At 35.4% G+C, this 22,053-nt stretch overlaps 1 protein-coding gene across 1 annotated transcript in view; it reads left to right on the plus strand.

Moving 5' to 3' along the window:
- Positions 1-22,053, plus strand: part of EYS (eyes shut homolog) — a 704,807-nt gene that overhangs the window by 78,237 nt on the left and 604,517 nt on the right. The window contains exons 7-10 of the mRNA XM_058801756.1: positions 2,369-2,473; positions 2,735-2,874; positions 9,414-9,580; positions 17,940-18,193. Coding sequence (XP_058657739.1) covers positions 2,369-2,473; positions 2,735-2,874; positions 9,414-9,580; positions 17,940-18,193 — 666 coding nt within the window. The remainder of the gene's footprint in view (positions 1-2,368; positions 2,474-2,734; positions 2,875-9,413; positions 9,581-17,939; positions 18,194-22,053) is intronic.

Raw genomic sequence — 22,053 nt, forward strand, 5'->3', positions numbered from 1 at the left:
CTTACTCACTATGAAGTGATAATTAGGCATTAAAAGCTAAGTGGATTACTGTGGAGATCTCTCCTGATATCCATTTATCACTTAATCAGACTTTAATACCATAAATTATGCATTTCTCAGCAGTATTCAGATTCCAATAAATTCTATAACAGTTTGAATTTACTAGGTTTTCTTGACCTTATTGTGGCAGGGAAAAGTCATAAAGTTTGCTTAAAGGATACAGCCACTATAAGAATTTCAGATTTATAGCAAAATAATTCTTAAAGCCTGTTGGGTTGCACTAATATTTATTCATAAGGGTTTCTTGGACAAGACAATTCCATCCTCATGAATAAACATGAAAAAAATTGGTCCAAAATACATATTGAGTTGAAGTTTTTTCTCAGATTTTTTTTTTGCTCCTGATTTTGCCTTCCAAACCTCATTAAAAAAAAAACAAAACAAATGAAACCCCACAATTCCTACGAGATTGCAGCTTCAGTAGCACATCCAGTTGCTTTTGGGATGAAAATATCTATTTATGTGTTAGCATGCCTCTTTGCTGGCCACTATTACAGGAAAAGTGGCTTTGTAAAAGTATTCATCATGATGAAATCTCCCAAGAAATGCAGATACTTTGGGTTACCATTAGAGCCAATATGAACAGAGCAAATGAGAATCTTGTATATGGAAGGTCAGGTTGCCCACAGTTTCCCATGTAATATTACATATTATAATAATAATAAATAGCAAGAAACATCTAATTTCCTATTTTCCTATGTTCTCTATTATTACGTATTATTGAAAACATTTTTAACTCAGTAAACTTTATATTTATAATACAATATAATCTTGACTTAATATTAAAATATTGATAGATGTTATCAGTGGATGATTTTTAACTGAGAACTGAAAGGATAGAGTAAATGTTAAAAATCCTTAAAAGCATGCTGGTCAACCTGTATGTAAAAATGTAAAAACATGAGATTGCACTTGTGGTTTAGCACCTGTTGGCCCAAAATAGAGATTTTTGGCCAACAAATCACAACATATTCCTGTTTGAATTTACAGAAGTCCATGAGAAGCAGTCTTTAGGTCTTGAGACTCCATTCCAGCATAATAAAAGTGAATGAAATTGTCAGAAAATATTGAAGAAGAGACATAGTCATTTCTTACCAAATTTTATCTTGTTAAGTTGTGTTTTCCTGATGGCTCTAGCTTTAGATCAAAAGGATAGATATAAAAATTTTAAAACAATTTCATTATTTGAAGTACCTTTATTCCCTTTTTTGACAAAGGAAGAATTTCAAATAAAATACTAACTTCTGCCTTGAAATTTAACAGGGTAAATTATCTGCTTTAAGAAGTTATCCACACTTCTTGTATATTCCTTCCAAACATTTTTCTCCTGTACAGCTCTTCTATGTTTTCTGCTTAAGCCATAAACTAACACTGATTACAAACAAGTTGCTGGTAAAAGCATCAGTAATTTACAGTTATTGAATACTCTGAAGTTTTCCTCTTCGAAACACCTCAAAACTCCTGAACCTTCTTCTACTTTTCTCAGCAGTACAGATTTTTTTCTCTATTCTTTATTTTTTCTAAATTTGGAAACTGCCCCTGCTCCCCCTCTGCCCCCTCCCCACTCCAAATTCCTGCTGTAAAAATAGTAAATTTAAAAAAAAATCAAGGAAAGCAACAAAAAGCACACCAATAAGGAAGAAAATTCATGAAATTGTTTTCAGTACCAAAAAGAATAAGAATAAAAAGTGAAAGTGCTTTGTTTTTGTCAAATCTAGTTGTCTTTCAAGACTAATGGTAAACCTGATGGTCTTCTTATTGATTCATATCACATTCCATGAGATCTACATCTCTTCAGTACATTTTTTTAGAACTGTCCAGTTACAAGTTTAATTATTCTTCCTGCTGAGCTAAAAGCAGTTTTCAGCTAAATGAGCAAGTTGTTCAGTGAATCACACTAAAGGTTACCTCGAATAAATGTGATAAATTTTTCCTAGCCAACACAGAGCTCAGAAAATGCATAGTGAAATGTAAATAATAGGGCATTACCTCAGTTTCAGCTAATTATTTCCAGGGAAAATCTCCCCTCTTCAGCTCTGTATCACCTTCTGGATACATCCTGAATTGTTCCAAATACTGAAAAAATATTTTTGGTTTGACCTTTTTTGAAACACTGAAATCCATTTTTTATATGTATAAGTGGAGCAAAAAAAAAAGTGTGAAAACATACACAAGATCTTTAACCAATATCCCAGAGATCTCATTTAAAGGAAGTTATTCTATCAATATTACTAATATGACTTACAGTGTTTTCTTAAGAAAGTGGTATTAATTCCTAATAATTTTAGGACTTTTTTTCCTATTTCAGGAGAATTCTGTGAGGTGCAAATCGACAGCTGTGGTTCCAATTCGTGCGAAAATGGAGGAACATGTATTGCCTATGAAGATCATTTTAAATGCACTTGCCCTACAGGTGAGTCATTGATAATTTTTTCTAACAAAACAAATAAAATGTCATCCAAATATTTATGTTAAGAAGTAGCAACATAAAAATAGCACTGTATGTCAACAAATGCAGTGAACATTTTTATGAAGAAAAGCACTTTTTCTCTTTGTTCACAAAATAAAACTGCCAAATAACTCTAGTAGAGTGGTGTTAACTGCTAACACCCTGAACAGACATAATGTCAATATTCTGAATGAACTGTGATTAAACATTCTCTTTGTGGTGCAGGTTTTGAAGGTGAAAGATGTGAACTCGATATTGATGCCTGCTTACTCAACAATATAAGCTGTGCCCCAGGAGCAGTGTGTATGGATAAATCTCATGGATTTAATTACACATGTTTATCACCATGTATTGGAAACACAGAGGTAGGATAAAGTGATCTATTCCCCCCAGCAATTTTTGGAAAATCAAACAACTTATTCTAATAGCAGTGAGCTGATGAAGCCTCATTTTGCACTGGTTTCCTAAACACAGTACTCACTCTTGAAATATTCTCATGCTAATTTTTCTTTTCCTGTGTAACATATGCATGTAAAAATGTGTGATCTGACTAGTCTGGTCACTGTCCAACAAGCCATGCAATGTCTGAGCTCTGCCTTTCTTGTTTTTTATATGTTTTGTCACTGATGTCTCCTTCTGTCCCCTATTTGCTGCTGCTGTATTCTGAAACTTGAAAAGTTTAGGCAAAATCTTTTTGTAATCTTTCATGTGTATAAAAGTTACCAGACAGAGGGCTGATGGTACAGCAATGCACAGAAAGAATTATAGAAGTTTCATTTCCATTACAAACAAAAATAACAAATTACATTCAACAAAAAAAGGGCAAGACTAATTATACTTCAATGGGAGATGAAAAGGCTATTAGAAAAATCTAAATTTACCTTGCAATTTACTCTTGTGAACATTTACTCTTCAATGTTCACAACATATGGAAATGAAAACTGCTTTTACACTTTCAAACTTTTGTAGAAGAAATGTATTTGTTGTATTCTTTTTGCAATCCCTTACGACCTTTTAAATTGCATTTGGGAAGGATTCATTCATATTAGGGTGGGCTATGAGATTTTGGTATAGGTTAAACTAAAATACTGCTGCACTTTTTATTATGATAGCTATTTTAAAAGCTCTGTGCATAATGCTATTTAGCCTTCCAAACCAGTACACAAACATGATAATGAGTGTTTTACAGGCTTTATCAATTCTTTTATTGAAATATATGCACCATAAAAATATACTATGATTAGTAGACAACATATTTACAAAGAACAATCAATATTTATGTCACCTTCAAGTCCATGAGTGGACGCTTATTAGTGAACATGAAATATAGCACTGAAAAACTCACTGGCTCAAAGGTTTATACTTAAATTGTTCAGCATCTGGTAAATGTTAACATTTTTATGATTTAAAGTGTCACACTGAGTGCAAATGTATTGGCAGGTACATGGCATAGCATCATAATGGTGCAATCATCATTATGGCCAGTCAGCATGGAAGTGATGGTGTGCCAAGGACGCTGACAGGAGCTAGTGAAACATTTTACTGTAATATTCACTTAAAATCCCTCAGACATATTTAATTTATTCATACAAAGATTATAATAAATGTCATATAGGGAAAAATAATTATATATATACATATGGATATATATGTATCAATATACACTCACTGTATGAGATGCTTGATTTGCATGTAATGTGAATATTTAGTAGATTTTCTAACGGGAAAAAGAATAGAAAACAAAATAATGGATTTATATACTTGAGTTTACCTGTTTTCTTAGCTTACACATCATTAAAATGATATCATTTCCTTCTTGGAAAAAACAAAAGGCTGTATTAAAACAAACATTTTAGTGCATTTCTGAAATAGTGTAAACAATAATTTGAAATAAAAAATTATTATTAGTCAATAAATTTCATAATTCAGCATTTAATTCTTAATTTATTTGTTTTGGATAGAAAATAAGTATACATTTTTTCATCCTTTCATTTATTTACATTTTCAGTGGTATCTCTGTTATGCTGAACTGCTTTACCTCTGTATTCAGAAAAATAGATTGAAAAAAATGCTACTATTTCTAATATTTTCTTATTTAACAGAAAATAAATGTAATTAATTGGGGTCTTCTATCTCTGTATGAATATATAATGATATTAATGCATTAGGGTTTGGTTTTTTCTTTCCCAGCCCAACAAGTAGTGCACTACAGTTGTGTTTAATTTATTTTTTTTCAAACAAATATCCAAAAAAATTGAGGTGAACAGATTAAGAGGGAATATCTTCTTGTAAAGTTTAAAATTGAATCTTTGTAATTAGGATAATGCCTGCTTGTTCTGGTTCAAGAGTTATGAAAGAACTCTAAATAAATAGAAAATTTTTTCATCTTTAAATTAGTGACTTCCAACAGGACCAAATTTAGCCATTTTGTCTTATAACACCTTTTCTTCTGTAATATACTCAGGTAGACATGAAAAGGAATTTAAAAAAATCTCTTTTTCCATTGGAATACTCAATGCATGCTACGAATTGTAGTGTTTTTATTAACAGGATCTCATAGAGAATTGATAAGACCACTCATAATAACAAATAATTGTAGTGCAACATGCTAGGCCTAAGTAACAGAATCACAGAACCGTAAAACAACCCAGGAAGGAAGGAATCTCATAAGACCATCTAGTCAAACATTTCATGGAAAATAAAGCCGTGGTTAGATTATAAATCACATTTTGAAAACCTCCGGTGATGGAGGCACCGCATCCCTGAATAGTTTTACATACCTGTTTACTTACACAGGAATGTCTGCCTGTGACCCAAACAATCACAAATGAAGAGGTGTCCTCAGAGGTTCTGGGCCCCTCGCTTCAGTAAAAATATTGACGTGTTGAAGGGTGTCCAGAAAAAAGCAACAAAGCTGGTGAAGGGTCTGAAATGTAAGTCTTATGTGGGGCAGCTGAGGGAGGTGAGGCTGTTTAGGCTGGAGAAAGCGTCTCAGGGGAGACCTTCTCACTCTTTACAACTACGTGAAAGGAGGCTGTAGCCAGGTGGGGGTCAGCCTCTTCTCCCAGGAAACCAGTGACAGCACAAGAGGACACAGCCTCAAGGTGTGCCAGAGGAGGTTAAGGTTGGATACCAGGAAGAATTTCTCCACAGAAAGGGCTGTTAAACTTTGGGCTCCACCAGCTCCCTCTGCCCAGGGATGTGGTGGAGCCACCGTCCCTGGAGATGCTCAAGGAACAAGCAGATGTGAGACTTAATGTTACAGTTTAGCTGACATGGTGGTGTTTGATCAAGGGTCGGATTCAATGATCCTGAATGTTTTTTTCAGACTTAATTCTATGATTCTATGTGTTATTATTTTAAGTGGGTACAGCTGGATCTTAAGAATTTTATAGTTTCCCTTTAAACACTTATTTTTCAAGATTCTGTCAACAATCTTAAAAAATCATCGTTTTCTTTAGCTCTTACTATGAAAAATTCTAAAGTGTAGTCATAAACTATGGAGACTGCAAGATGTTGACCAGTATTATAGTTTTTTAAAAGGAAATAAGGAATAGGAATTAAAAACTACTTTACAATTATGTTTCATTCTCTTTTCAGTTTTAAGATGTAAACAGACTTGCTTAGCAGACATCAGCTTGGTTTGTCAAAAATAATTCCCATATGAGTTAGGAACTAAACCAAATGTGAAAGTTCCTCTCAGAGTCTGTTTACAGCTTTATAATACTGAAATTTATGGAGCTCCATTTGCATATTTTACTGGAAAATTTTCTCTTTTTATGAGCCATGATCCCATGTTCCACTTGCAGTCAAGACCAGAGTTTCAACTTTTTCAATGGAAGTATCTATGTGCTCAGTATATTTTTAGTATTTAGAAGAGCTGCCACTTCCATGTTTGTTCTGGTCCTTATAAGCAATTTTACAAAGTTTCCTCATCTGTAAAAGTAAGGCAGTTTCTGTTTTTAATATTTTTAAGACAAACATTTTATCTACTTGCTTAGTGTACCATCAGTCTAGGAAAGAATATAGGTCAGATTAAATAAAATTGCATATCTGGAAAAATTCGAATACTCAGGGACAATTGACTTTGCAATAATGACACCTGAAGACTATAGTAAAATTGTATGCTTGGGGGAAAATACACATATGTGTGCGGTCATTTATCTATGTAAACTGCAGTTTCCTTCCAAGTGAAGAGAATTCCATGAAATTTAGGATGAAAGAGGGGTTGGAAAGAATGATTGCTGCCTTATTTTGAGCATTTGATAATTCGTGATACTTAGAGAGGAGACAGACATACAGTTATATCTCTCAATTCCTGCAAAGGAATGATAGGAGAAGAACAAAATCCTCTAAGGTCTAATTATATTTCCTTGCTGAAATAAAGTCTGTTGGTTGATTTTGGAAGAAAGGGATTCTTACATTTTATCACAACTACATAAAAAGGCAGATTTGTGTTAAAGTACTTGCCATAGACAGATGTATGATGGTCAGACTGACAAGAATAGACCTGTTTATGGTCTGTTGAAATATAAGATTTGTATTTAAATACATTCCATAGCTTTCATTTCAATTTAAATCTTTAGATTACACTAACACCTCAAAGGGTAGCACTTTTCTTCACAGTATAAAGTATCAAAATTACATAAGAATAAATTAAACGTAACATGGCAATATTGAAATATTTGTCTTAGTTGCCTAAGGTTTTCTGGATGATTTTCTTGAGTATGAGCTTATTTGAGCTTTGAGAAAATAGTAAGCATCAGGATAAAATCCAGCAAAAACATAAACACAAAAGTAAGAAAACACATAAAAATAATAAAAAAAGAACAATTCCCATACCATAGAAGGAGTTTACATTGAGTGCCTTACATTGAATTGCATTTTCCTTCAATATGTTGTTATAATGAAAAAGTATCCCAAGGTAAATCTAAAATTCAGTACAGAGAGCATAACAAAAATCTCTTCATTTTAAGGTCAATTTAAAACTTAATCAAAGAAAAATGAATATTAAAATATTTCTGCCAAGGACTGTTATTATTACAAATCTTAATGACATTTTAAAGAGATTCAGACTCAATCAAACTGAAGTACTAGTGCATTAAGTCATATTCTAGACACCATTTTCTTTAAAAACCAATTGATTAGAAGGAGGGGTCTTAATTGCTTTGGAATGAATATGTAGTTATCTGTCTTCATACTGGCAAAATTTTCATGGAAATGAAAATGGAACCTAAAAAATAAAATGAGGAAAAGAGCATTAATTCAGACATATTTTTCTGTAATTTTTGAAGAATACAGGAAATACTGGTTTAGTAAGTAATATTAGCAATTAAAAGCAAAAAGGAAAAAAGCTGTTCCAGTCTAAATTTATCATCTTTCAGTATCTGCAAACTGAAAATAAAGCAGCTTCTGATTTTCCCACGGTATAGATGTAATTTATAAACATATAAAGAATCAAGGATAGATTGAATCAGCATTATAATTAAAATGAAAGAAAAAATCAGTATTTTCCTGATAGGCATATATTAGGCTAAATTTTACAACATAGGAACAATTGTTCTACTCTTTCAGTGAAAAAAATAAAACAGTCTAGTTCACTATTGTCCCTCCTAAAACAAGCACATTTTAAGGGCAGTTGTAAAAATGTTATTGTTAAATTAAAACACAAACGCATTTTGCCGACTAAATAATAAATTGATATATCAATTTAATAACATTCACTATTTTAGGTTCTTGGAGATGTATCTTTTTAATATCACAACATAAAAAGATTAAATAAGCACATTTATTACCAATGGCTTATTCCATTATACTCTTTGGGAAAAAATCCAGTAGGTAAAGAAAAAACCCTTTATATATGTGGTGAGTTGACCCAGGCTAGATGCCAGGTGCCCATTGAAGCCATTCCATCAGTGCCCTCTGCAACTGGACAGGGGAGAGAAAATTGATTATAAGTTGAGATAAGGGCAAGGACAGATCACATAATGTTTACTATCACATGCAGAAGAGATTTCACTTATGGAAAGTAGTTGAATTTATTACTAACAAAATCAGAGCAGGATAATTAGAAGTAAAACAAAAGCACCTTCCACCCTTCCGTTGTCCTTTCTGGGTTTACTGTTATTCCCATTTTTTACCTCCTCTTCCCTACAGCTGTGCAGGGATATGAGGAATGGGAGTTATGGTCAGTTTATCACATGTCAGTTTTGTCAATGTTTCCTCCTCAGGGAGAGGAGTCCTTCTCCTTCCATAGTAGGTTCTTTCCCATGGGAGACAGTCCTCCACAAACTTTTCCAGTGTGAGCCCTTCACAAGGGCTATAGTTCTTCCTGATCTGTTACAGTGTGGGTCTTTTCCACAGGATGCAGTCCCTCAAGAACAGGCTGCTCCACCATGTGTCTCCCATAGGGTCACAACCTTCTTTTGGGCCTCCACCTGCCCCAGTGTGGGTCTCCTCCCAGGGCTGCAGGTGGATCTCTGCACCCCCACGGCCTCCATGGGCTGCAGGGCACAGCTGCCTCACCAGGGGCTGCACCAGGGCCTGCAGGGGAATCTCAGCTCTGGCACCTGGAGCATCTCCTGCCCTTCCTTCTGTACTGACCTTGGTGTCTGCAGAGCTGTTCCTCTCATGTATTCTCTCTCTGCTTGCTCTTCTCTGGCTGCACGTCTGTGAAATAAGTGTTTTCCTTCCTCTTTAATCTTTTACCCCAAGGCTTTACCACTGTCACTGAGGGGCTTGGCCTTGGCCAGCAGTGTGTCCATCCTGGAGCTGGCTGGCATCTCTCAGGCATGGGAGCAACTTCTGGCAGCTTTTCAGAGAAAACAGCTCAATAGCCCTCCCTCCACTACCACAACCTGACCATGCAAACCCAACACAGCATATTTGTAATTCTTGTCTTCAGGTATGTGCAAATGGAGGTAGTTGCTTCTATAATGAAGAAAATCAGAGATTTCACTGTATCTGTGCCCTTGGATGGACTGGAAACACATGCCTTGAAAATATTAATGACTGTGAGATAAACCAGTGCCAACATGGAGCCACATGTGAAGATGGAATTAATAAATACAGGTACTATGTTGCTATCTGTGCAAGCCTTCATAAATTGTTTTACGCCATATGAAGATACTTTGACTTTCAGAAAGAATTACAAAGGGTGTTGTTAGTGCACTAATATAATTTTCGTGTCAAAAATGTCATGGAATACAAATTTTCATAAATGATGTGCATTCAGTAAAACTGTGTATTCTGAAGTGTTGTAGGAAGGAATCACAAATATTCCTCTTTGCTGGTCAAAGAAGTTAAACCAGCTATGCAGAATCTCACGTAAACAAATAATCTAATATTTTAAGTGGCAAACACTTTGAGCCTGGGATCTGTCACAAAATGTTATACAAAAATTTGAATGTTTATTTATTATCATTTCAGTTATTAAAAGAAACATAAATTATGTGTTCTCCTTAGTGAACTGTAACATGCTGTAGTTATTTAAAATGAGATTTTATAAAATATGGTGAAAAAATAAATGGGAAAGGTTTTCTTCAATAAACAGAATTCAACTATCTTACTTGAATTATTTATATTTCCTCTACAAAATCCGGAATAAATAAAACTTCTCCATAATATCTGTAAATGTATCTTGAAAGACATTATTCTATGCTGTGCCATGCCCTATTTAGAAGCACTGTAATCAGTATGCTTTAATGTTTCTACTTAGAAAAGATTGCAATTGTGCACAAGATAAAAATAGAAGCAATTAAAGATGTCTTCAATTTCAGTTCTGTTTTCAAAGTATCTTCTGTAAAATTAACTGAAATCACCAAACAGACACACAAATGTTGAAAAATTATTGATTCTCAGTATTTCAGAGTTAAAGGAGTATTTTGTCAAAGAATCCCCACAAAGTACACATCCTTCCTTTTTCCACTTTGCAGTCAACTCTTGTATCAAATTACTGGACCATATATTGCACCTTATTTAACTTAAATCTGTGGCTTTCTTTTCTTTATCAGGAAAATAATTCTGATAGAAGCACAAAGCTATGTTTACATTACAAAATCCACTAGCATTTGCCGAGAAATTAGTAGTTCTGAAGACATCTGGTAATAAAGAACTTTTGATTTTACTTGTTAATCCAGATTCAGTTTACTGACAGAAAGCACTTATTTCTTCCTTTTTCAGTCGTTGAAAGACAAATTATATTGACAGATCAGTCTGTTTATCTAAGGAACAGAAAAATACACCATTGAGATCTGAATCTCAAATGGTCAGTTTTCTTAGCAGAGAACTTGACCCCAAAAGAACACAACTGGCTATTTTGTCAAGACACAGTGTATCATGTTTACTCTATAGTATCTGCTCTGTTGAGAGAGCGTGGTTGTTTCTCAATGACAGTGAAGCATTTTTTAAAATATCTAAATTATGCCTGCCCTAAAAAGAATGATGTTTGCCAAGTTATTGTTAGCAAGTGAGACAAAATCAATTTCTCCTTCCCAATACATGATTAAAAACAAAAGAATACAAGAGAAAACGCTGAATGTAAGTGCACACACCTTTTCTAAATATTTGTAATTGCATTTCTGTCCTAAAATGAGTATATTTTTTATCAAATTATTTATCAAGAGCTGTATTTGATGCAAAGTAGTTTCAGGAAGACATAAGAGAACTGTCAGCAGAATATATGGAGAATCAAATGTAGAAGTGTCATTAAGAACTCTACAGAGATCCATTTTTATAACTATTACAGCCATTCAAAATCTCTCTTAATGAATGCAGAAGATAAAGATATGCCAAAATTTTATATATATTAGATTTTCTTTACATAAAATTACTATAAAACTCTAGACCTTCCTCCTAGTTAAGAAATCTTAAATTTTAAATTATTAAATTTTGGTCATAATGTAGTTTTACAGTGGTAGCTTGATATAGTAAAGCTCACACTAGGAAATCATAGAAAATACCCACCTTTGATTCAGGAGCATCCCTCTCCTGTAAGATCTCATTTTGCAAGCCATCATTTTTTTATTTCTCCAGATGGGAAATAAGCTGTCAACTGCAGGAAATGTTTCTAGATTTTCGTCTCTTTACCATGACATATTCTTCTTCTCTTCCCATTTTGAAAAACTGTTCCAGACTGTAGTGTCACCTAGAGGTATTTTTATCTATATGCAAAGCATTTCCTTTGAGTTCAGATTGTGGAATTGCTCTAAATGAAGGAGGGGGAGTTTTAGATTTTTATACAGTGTAATTCTCAGCAAGGCTGCAAACCAAGATCCTCATAATTACAGTAAGAAGTCTTAATAGTTTTACTCCTTTGGTTTAGTGAACCTTTTCTTACAACTAAAGTGGTCCCAATCACAGTGACACAAAACCTGTAATTAATTCAAATTAATTGTTGCACTGCCAGCTGAGTCTGTGCTGCTTGCGATACCATGAAGTAAGTCAATCAGCATGTGTTTAAAATGAAAACTTTGAAGAATTGCTGCTCTTGCCACTGGGTTGATGGTGCAGCTGTCAATATGAATCTGGCAGATACCATGCAATAGAACAATTGCATCCACGTGCCAAAAGAATCTCTTGATCTTTGGTTACATATACATGAGAGAAAAAACGACAGATAAGATTCATTACCTCAGTAAATAGAAAATGTTTCTAGATTAAAAAGAAAATAATAATAGTTTTTCTCTTCTAAAGAACCTGCATTGTTTGTGTTCTGCATAGGAGAAGAGAGAGAACTGATTTCATAAGCCTCAATGAGAAGCATTTAATGAATAATTAAAATGAAAGAGATCTTTGAGGAGTATAACCTCCTGTTTTGAAATCCAAGGGGAAAGTTGTTACTCTGACTTTTTCACTCTTGTAAATATTTTTCTTGTCAATTTTGGACAACCAAGATCCTAACTGAAATAAGACATTAACAGTAGATACTTTACTATTGTCTATTCAGTGGAAAGGAACAATAGAGTGAAAACACCCAATTTAAAACTCTGTGTAGTTTCCATTACCTGTCCTGTTTCCCATTTCTTCAGTCCAGCGTGTTCAGATGAAGTGTTACATTTATCATAACCCCAGAAAAGTCCAGCAAGAAGGACTGAGAATGTTGAAGCTATATTGCAGTATTTACCACTGTTTAAAAAGTCATGATGAACTAATATATTTAAAAAATGTATTTTAGTCAATACCTATAGCTCTGACATCAGCATTTCATTAGGTTTTATGCAGGAAAATGTCTCATTAAGAAATTAAATTTGGTGTATGGCAAAACTTGAATTGCTAACACATTCTTCGGTATTCAGTATTCAAATTTCAGTGCACACAATTAAATAATTAACTAATCTCAGTGCAAAAGAGTAAAGTGACACATTGTAGAGTAAAATGCTTTGGAATATGAAACACTTTTTTGCATGATGCCAGCAAGATTGTGAAAAGTAAACATAATTTAGATAATTTCTAAGTATCACAAAATATAAAGCTCCTATTATTTTTTTCATCCTTGACTTTTTCCATTTTCTTCCAGCTGGGTAAATTGAGCTGTTTGATTCGTATATTTTTTCTGTATCTAATTTTCTTTTTACAAGTTTATTCATACTATACTATATATACAATTTGATTGCAGGACCTAGTTGACAGTGCCATATAAAGTTAGTACTGTGATATACACAGTTTTCTGCAGCAACAATAGGCTTCTTCCACTAGAGAAAGAGGATAAATACTTTTCCTCACTTCTACAATTCCAGAAGATGGGTGAATATATGTCACAATTTCTTAGGGAATACCTCTGCAATAAGTTATACAACAGGTTTTCTTAGACAATACAGATGCATATAAAAAGTCAAAGTGAAACTAAATAACCTTTTCAACCACTTATGTGTGCGCAGTTCACATTTCAAAAGCAAAAAGGGATAATTAATACTGAGTAATTGCAGCTAATACACTTGGAAAAATACTAATGAACATATATATATATGAATGAGAAATACTAAGAAAACAAAGTAGAGGGATTCTGGGAAAATTTTGCTAATTCCAGGCTTCAGTGCTCCTATATGCCTCTTGTATCAATACAGAAAATAGCAAGGTCATCTCTCAGCACAGGTTACCATAGACAGATCTTCAGTCTGGTCTTGGGCTTTTTGCAGTCATTTTAAAGATGCATTCAACGTACATGATTATTTACTCAATAACACAAGTCACACTACATCTTTAGTGCAGGCAGCCTGTGGTGACAGCTTGACAGCTTCACTACCTGGACATACCAGCACCAGCCGATTTGCCCACACATCTGCTGTTTGAGACTTTTAGTGATAAAAGGTTGGTAGAAACACATTACATCTGTGCCATAATCATTCTCATTTTAGCAAAAAATTCCTTCTTAGACTAAATTCCATTACTGTCTTAGCATCTCCACTTAGCATTTATTTCACAAGTATATCAAATTATCTTGCAACATTAATGGTATTCAGGCTCTGGAGTAGTAGCATACGATCATCTGCATTATATATGTGGGAGCACAGTGATCCTCAAATGACTTGTGTTTGCTACTCACTACTAAAATCCATGTTTGTAGCAAAAGCATTGAGGTATTTGCTTTCTCAGTATCTGTCCTGGTTTAGGGCAAATTTGGGTGAGAATGTCGAAAGGGGGGCCTCTCCAGTAAGCAAACCCACATGATGCCTCCCCGCGACCGGTTCGGGAAGAATTCTCTGAGAGAAGTGGAAAGAACCTGTTTATTTGACAGGCACAGCACCCCCCAGCACACAAAATGAACAATACTGGATGACACCACTCTTTCACTGCTCTGAAAAAGATGACAAATTCAGAAAGTATCTTTTGGGGGTGGTCGCTCTGTTCTCAGTCCCTCTGGCCCTGGGGCAGCTGCTGCAGCCACAGGGTGAAAATTCTTGGTGTTTCCAGGTGCCAGTCCAGAGCAGGTTCAAGTTGGTCCAAAAAAGGAAAGGAGAAACAATCCAGGAAGAAATTTGGACTGTTTAGCTAAACTAGCTAATGAGCAGAAGTGACAGCAAGCAGAAGCAAAGCAGAAGCAACAGCAAGAGAGCAAAGCGAAAAGCAAAAGCAAAAAGCAAAAGCAGCACATTGTACTGCCCCGTCTCTCTGTCCTGCCAGCCATGGGGGAGCAGCTGATAAGAAACCCAAACAAAACTTTCGCTCTTCAGAGCCAGTCTTGAAGGCACAGAACATAATATCCAGCAAAAACAGAACACATGAATGGGGATACAAGCATCATAATGTCACCCTAGGACAGTATCTCTTACCCTCCAAATCTTGTTGTGGATGAAAGAGGACATACATGGAGCTAAGAAAGTATTGTTATTCCCATTAATACTAACACAATACGTTTTCATATGCTGTTCTCCGGTGCCATGCTTCTGCTTTCACTGTTCCCCCATTCTGTAGGGCTGACATTTTAGGCCCCCTTAAGAAAGAGGCTGGGGAGGTGTCATTAGCATTTCCTGGTCTCTGCTGGGAGATCTCTCTCACACACACCCCAGACAGGCCATCCCAGAGCTGAAGCGGGAGCAGGAGAGGGAGGAGTCACTGACTCCAGCACACCGAGTGACTCCCAGACAGACCACGGAGAGACTGAGCCTCTCTGCTGAGGTCATCTCTCTGATAAGGACAAAATGCAAGTTCCCTGAGCTAGAAATATACTTACAAACGTAAATTCTGGTATTGTGTATACCTGTATACAATTTTTTTCTTTTATTTATCATAGAGAAACATTCACGCTTCAAAGAGAATAAGACTCAAAATCAAGCCATGCCTCAAAACTTCTGATATCATGCTCAGTATTTTAGTACTGCTGAAGATTTAAAAAAAAAAATTGAATTATAATAAAATGTAATAATAATATGTAATAATAATAATAATAATAATAATAATAGTACAGCACTTAAGTACACTGTTGTAGGAGATGACCTGTACTAAATTAAAAGACATCTAGGTATAATTTTGCTAGAAAAAACAAAGTGCTTTTCATTCTTCGCTGTTTTTGATTTCTTCCAACACCAAAGCACTGAAAAATATATTGACATCTGAAAAATTCATGACATCATTGCTTGCAGTATGGAATCAGAAGTGTGAAACCTAAACAAGAAGATTCTATATCACATTTTTTTTTGTGTAGCTTTTCTGTGGTCTCTGAAGATAAGCTATACAACCAGTAATAGTCAGGAAAGGACAGAAAATTCTTCATCCTCATATTTTTATTAAGGAGAGCTCTAAGTTAAATTTTCCATTCAATGCTAATAATGATAGCCACATTTTCAAAGAATGATTGAATAGTTACATTTTTACAGTTCACACACTAATTGTTACTGTAAAAAAAAGTAAAGAAAGTGATTAACTGCAAGAGAAAGATTAATATGTCTGGTTGTTTACCATATTATTGTAGATAGATTCAGAAAATGTGCAACTAAAGGTAGCTAAAAGCACACCTGCTTTTAATGTTTATGCATAATGAAATTTTATGCAAGTCAAAATTTATATTTAGTTATAAATGTAATTGTCTAACACCACCTGCAGCCAAGCCCAATGCAGTCACTCACTCACTCCTGCACCAGCGGCATGGAGAAGAGAATTGGAAGGGTAAAAGTTAGAAAACTCATGGGTTGAGATAAAGACAGTTTATTTGGAAATGCAAAAGCCATTCACACAAGCAAAGCAAAACAAGGAATGAATTCACTGCTTCCCATAGGCAGGCAGGTGTTCAGCCATCTCTAGGAGAGCAGGGCCTCATCACACAGAACAGCTACTTCAGAAGACAAATGCCATGAGTCAAAATGTCCCTCACTTTTCCTCTTTCCCTGCACTTGGTACACTGAGCATGATGTCCCATGCTCTGGAATGTCCCTTAGGTCAGTTTGTGTCACCTGTCCAGGCTGTGTCTCCTCCCAGCCTCCCATGCAGCCCCAACTCCCTCACCAGGCTGGCAGTGCAAAAAGCAGAAAAGGCCGTGGCTCTCTGTCAGCCCTGCTCAGCAATAACGAAAACATCTCTATATTAACAACTCTGTTTCCAGCATAAATCCAAAACAGTATATTAAGTCCAAGAGAATATGAGTGCTAGCCCTTGTGAAGACTAACTCTACACCATCTAAAATCAGCACAGTAAAATATGTATGATATTTTTGTGTACTCCATTCCCTTAAAAATGAGAAACAGAATCAACTTGTGTGAGTAGCTCTCAAGAGAAGGTAGAGATTTCTCGTGTACTAAGTGACTGAGGCTGGAAGACAGAATACAACAGCCATATATACTGGAGTCATTACTGCAGTAGCAATGGATCTATAGAGCAAAAATGGTAGTGATGAAGGGCTCACAACCACACTGAATGAGATATGGAGGGCTTACTTCAAGCAAGCTCTATTTTGGTCCATGGACTAAAAGCCCATCAGCAGTTGGTGTCCATTAGCTGTACTCCAAGGCACACAGCTCCTGATTTAGTTTCCATATGTCTACCATAAGAAATGCAGGCACTGTAAACAAGGACAGAAGCAAAGAGCTACATGAGCATTCACTTGTGTTAAAAATAAAGGAAAAAATACTCTTTCTGCCAGATGGATCAGTAGAAAAAATTACTATAATCAAGGCTTGTTTAACTTGTTAGTTCTTTCCATCTTCTGGATAGCATCTCTGTGGGTCAAGAATATGTACTATGGTAAAATTACCTCATGTGTGAGGACACCTCTGGACATGATAAAGGGAGAATCAATCAAAGAATATATTGCCAAGTACAAGGGATTTTCTAATTTTATGAGATGTGGGTCAGCTATGAGATAATCCATATTTGTTTTCATTCATACAGCAAAAGAAAAAAAAGGTAGAAAGGGTAACCATGAAAAAGTCATTTCCAGCCTTACATGGTTTAGGTGTTGTCTAAATTTTGGAAAAAAATACTCTGAACAATTTCTATAAAATATACTGAAAAATATCTATACTATTTTATAGATATTTTTCTTTGGTTGGACAGAAATTGTAACTTTTGTTGCCAACAATAAGCAATTTTGTACTGATTTTATATCCAAACAGGTTGTAATATTGTTTATTCCTAGAGATACTGTAGCAGCTAGCAATTATTTTTTCATAAAAAAACAATTAAAATGCATAATACTCATATTTATAAGATTTTTATCTTTCAATATTTTCATTTGAAGCTTAATATGAATATTGCTCCTAGTTTTTCCAATGTAAGTAGCTAAGATTTTAATTTAATTATTGCTACCAGTGCACATGAAATGAAGTTAGTGACTAATTAAAGGTAAGGAAAGAAGATTGAAAAAAATTAATTGTGATTCATTTGTGGGTAATTTAAAGGCAGAGTACTGTTAACATTATTAGTGTTAATTGACCTATATATTCCAGGATAGCTATTTAGTTGGATTTTCCCCCCTCCTCTCCTCTCATTTCAATAACAGGTGCATATGTCCCCTTGGTTACACTGGCACATTTTGTGAACTTGATATAGACAACTGCGTTGGAAACCAGTGCTCTCAATATGGATTCTGCCAGGACCACTTGCATAATTACAGCTGTTACTGTGTGCCTGGATATGAAGGACCCTTCTGTGAGGTTGAAGTTAATGAATGCTCAAGTTCACCTTGCAAAAATGGAGCTACTTGTATGGATTTAAGTGGCCGCTTTTCTTGTCATTGTACTGCTGGGTTCACAGGTAAGTTTTGTTCTTTTGAAGTGCCTTGTATTATAGATGTGTTTGTCCCCCTCTATGTAAGCAATGCTTATGTGACTGTTGAATTACAATTATAAATAAATATGCACACATTTGTGATTGTATGTTTGACTGGAGCTTTAACTTAATTAGCATTGAAATTCTTATGCTGTCCCTCCTAACAGTTCCCCAGCTGACCTTCCCTCCATTAAATGCACAATTCTGAGTATTAGCTTTAATTCTGTTGGGAAATAATCAATGAAGTTCCAAAATAAAATTCTAATTGCATTGTTTTAATTTCACAGTTATGCAGTCTTACATGTTATGGCTTCAGTCATACACAGGCTGAAAAGAACAAATGTTTTGGTACAGAACAGGAAAATGTGAGCTCGAGGAGGAATGAGATCAGCAGTACCATCTCTTTGCATGTATAGAACATAATCAGCTATATTTGACTGAGTTGTTCAGACTCCCCTTCTATAAACTGGAGGGACATAGGGCATCTGTCTGTCCTAGCCATCTTTTCTAGGAAGAGGTGGGCTGTAGATTTCTGCATTGAATTAGATAAATCCTACATAACCTGATGCTATGATTTCTTTTTGTACTAATTTCTGTATGAAATTAGAGAGATGAGAGGTGAGCTGTGTGTATTGTCTGCCTTGACATTAACAAAGCTTTCTGTGTGACCTTCTACAAGATTCTCATGAAAAAGTTGATGAAGTATAGGCTGGATGAGTAGAGAGAGAGGTGAGCTGAAAACTGGAGGAGTGGCCAAGCCCAGAGGAAATGTTTGTTATGGAGTCAACCTTTCCAGAAGTAACCAGGGGTGTCTTCCGGGAGTCAGTGGAGGATCCACTCCTTTTAAACTTGTTTGAGAGAGGCTGAGGCAGCTGAAACTGTTCAGAATGAAGAAGAAAGGATCAGAGAGGGATCATATCAATGTATACAAATACCTGAAGGGAGGATGCACAGAAGATGGAGCCAGGCTCTTTTCAGTAGAGCTCAGTGACAGAACCAGAGGCAATGGGCACAAATGGAAACGCAGATGCCTCTAGCATTATTCCTGAACATCAGGAAATACTTTATTTCTGTGAAGGTGACTGAGCACTGCCACAGATTGATCATGGGGGTTATAGAATCTCCATTCTTGGAGATATTCACAAGCCATCTGTACATGGTTCCATGAAACTGGCTCGGGGTGTTTGAGCTTGAACAGGGGGATTGGACAAAATGACCTTCAGAGGTCACTTCCAATCTCAACCATTCTGTAACTGTTACTGCTTATATAAATGATATAATTATGTATTGCTGGAAAGCACTTTAAAAGAATCTTTATTTTATCATGCAACAAGATATTATATAATGGTATTTCCATAGAAGCAAATTTAAAGAGAAAAGAAATGTCACATTACCCATTGGGTGTAAGTCATTACCACATGTACTGAATATATTTTCTGATTTTTCAGAGTATAAGCCACAAACAATTAATAAAAGGCTGTTTAAACTCATAAAAATGTTATCACCGCCCTGGCAATTATATTTTCATAATCTCTGAGGGTTTATGATCCTGGGATATTTTCCCGTACAAAACAGATTTTAAGTTCAGTCATAACTCCATGTTATGAATCAGTGATTTGTATCTCTGTGTACAACTAAAAACCCCACATTTATTCTTATCTTGTTTTTGTGTGTTTGTTATTTCTCTGTAATTTTGCTTTCGAACAAATCCAGATGTACTCCGTTTTTCTTCATAAATAGTAAATTCACTTTCAGGTGAAATAGCAAAGTACCCTCCTCTGCCTGTAAGAGAACATCACACATGTCAAACTTGGAAGCTTGCCGTATGATTTTAAAATTAAATTAATAACCTTTCAATATTTTTTTAACTTTTGGTCATGTGGTAACCCTCTATATTGCCATCTTCTGGTTCAGTCCTTCTAATGTAGCATAATGCTTCAGAGAAACTCCCAGTTCCCATTTAGATTAATTCCTAGTCCGTCCTTTCTCCCATATCTTTGTGTTAACTATATCTTGATACATCAATGTTCAGCATCAAATGATTCCGGCTTTCATGATTACTAGTATGCCTAAATAAATGGCACTCTGTTTATTTCTGGTTTAAAGGAAGCCCTTCTTGGAATTATTTGGAAAAAATCCCATATTTATCTAAACATGTCCTATATTAAAACTCTTCTGTTTAGATGCCCATAAAAATGTGAAGGCAGTAACTCTAAACAGATAGGCAATGTTGCCTCAACGGTTTCTCTCGAGGGTTTGCATCTATATAGTATTGATTGAAGAGTTAAGATTTGGGAAATCTCTTTATTCTGACAGACCCAAATACAGTCTGTCATTGCTTCACTTGTGTGTAATTAATAAATAACAGTATTAAAACTCATTATTAATGAAGGCCTCACAGTGACTTTTTGAGTTTGACATTCATATATTCTACATGTCATGCTCTTCATCATTCTTCTTTCTGCCCATGAAGAGAAAAATGGCATGTGGGCTTTCTGAAATCATTCCATGACTTTAAATTTCTGGGGTTTGTTTTTACTGTTTTCTTCCACAAATACACAAGAGAAGTCCATGTGATATCTGCAGTCTGAGGAAATATTTAGTGTTTGTATTTTCTGTACATTATTAATTGGTTTTGCATTCGTTGGATGTTTTTAAATAGTTTCCCCCTTCTGTAATAGGTGTGGATGGTAAATCCTCCATGCTGTCAAGTAAAACAAATCTTGAAGGAAAGTACTTGAAGTAATGTGAAAGCCAATCCTTTTTGACACAAGTAAGTTTAAGGCTTAATCCCTCATACAAATCAAGTCTAGAACAGGAGATAGACACCCTAACACATTATGAAGATTGAACCTGTTTACAGGGAGCAGCAAGATCAAGGCTGCTCCATGAGAGGAATCACAAACTAGAATCCAAGTTTAACCTCAGTGCAATGTTGCCATCACTAAGCAAAGCACAGTTCTGCAGCATCTACAAAGAGAAGTCAGAACCAATTTCTGGTAACAGGGTCCCTGACAAGCCCCAGACAGTGCAAGCAATGGATCAAATCCAGGATAAAGCTAGGAAAGCAAGTTAGAAGCAGTAGGAGACAGAACCAGAGACAAATCTGTAATATACATACAAGGAATACATCCAAAAAAAAATAAATAAAAAAAAACCTTTCAAGATCACTCTTGAGACAGAGAGGAAAGCAGGATTGGAAATTAAAACATCTACAGAATAGTTTCAGGCAGACCAAAGTACCCACAGGTGAAGTCATTGACAATGGGGAGGGTCTGTAGGAAGCACCTCGGTGGGTCTGCTGCAGACAGTTTGGGTATGTTAGTGCTCTCAGGGCTCTGATAGCTGCTTTATAGGAATTGCCTGAAGCAGGGTCATCTGGAAAGCATGAAATCATTCGTTTTGCTGACAAAGACAGGCAATCAGGTTCATTTTTTTCTCACATCCGTTCTGCATTTGAAACGCATGCTTCCATTTCCATTCATACAGGTCCTATCTTGATAGGACTAGACCATCCCAGAAGCACAGGTCATGTCTGTTCCCACACATCCACCACAGTCAAGGCTGGGCTGGGTTTCCAGCTCAGGGCATTGGGTAGTACAACCTTTTCAGGGGCTCTGGCTGGCTTTTTCTTCTGTGGAAGATTCATTATTGCTGGTACATTGTGCCAGAGCAGACTGTCAAATGTACAATGTAATCCCATGGACATAGATGAGCTGGGCTCAGGGCAGTTTACATTTGAAGAGTCACAGACTTTCTCTGAGTTAAAACTCTTTCATGGAAGCTAAGAGAATGGAGTGGTTTGCTACATCATATAAATTTTCAATCTGTAATAGGCATTCACA

The sequence above is a fragment of the Ammospiza caudacuta genome, chromosome 3 (genome assembly GCF_027887145.1).
Source record: "Ammospiza caudacuta isolate bAmmCau1 chromosome 3, bAmmCau1.pri, whole genome shotgun sequence".
Lineage (NCBI taxonomy): Eukaryota > Metazoa > Chordata > Aves > Passeriformes > Passerellidae > Ammospiza > Ammospiza caudacuta.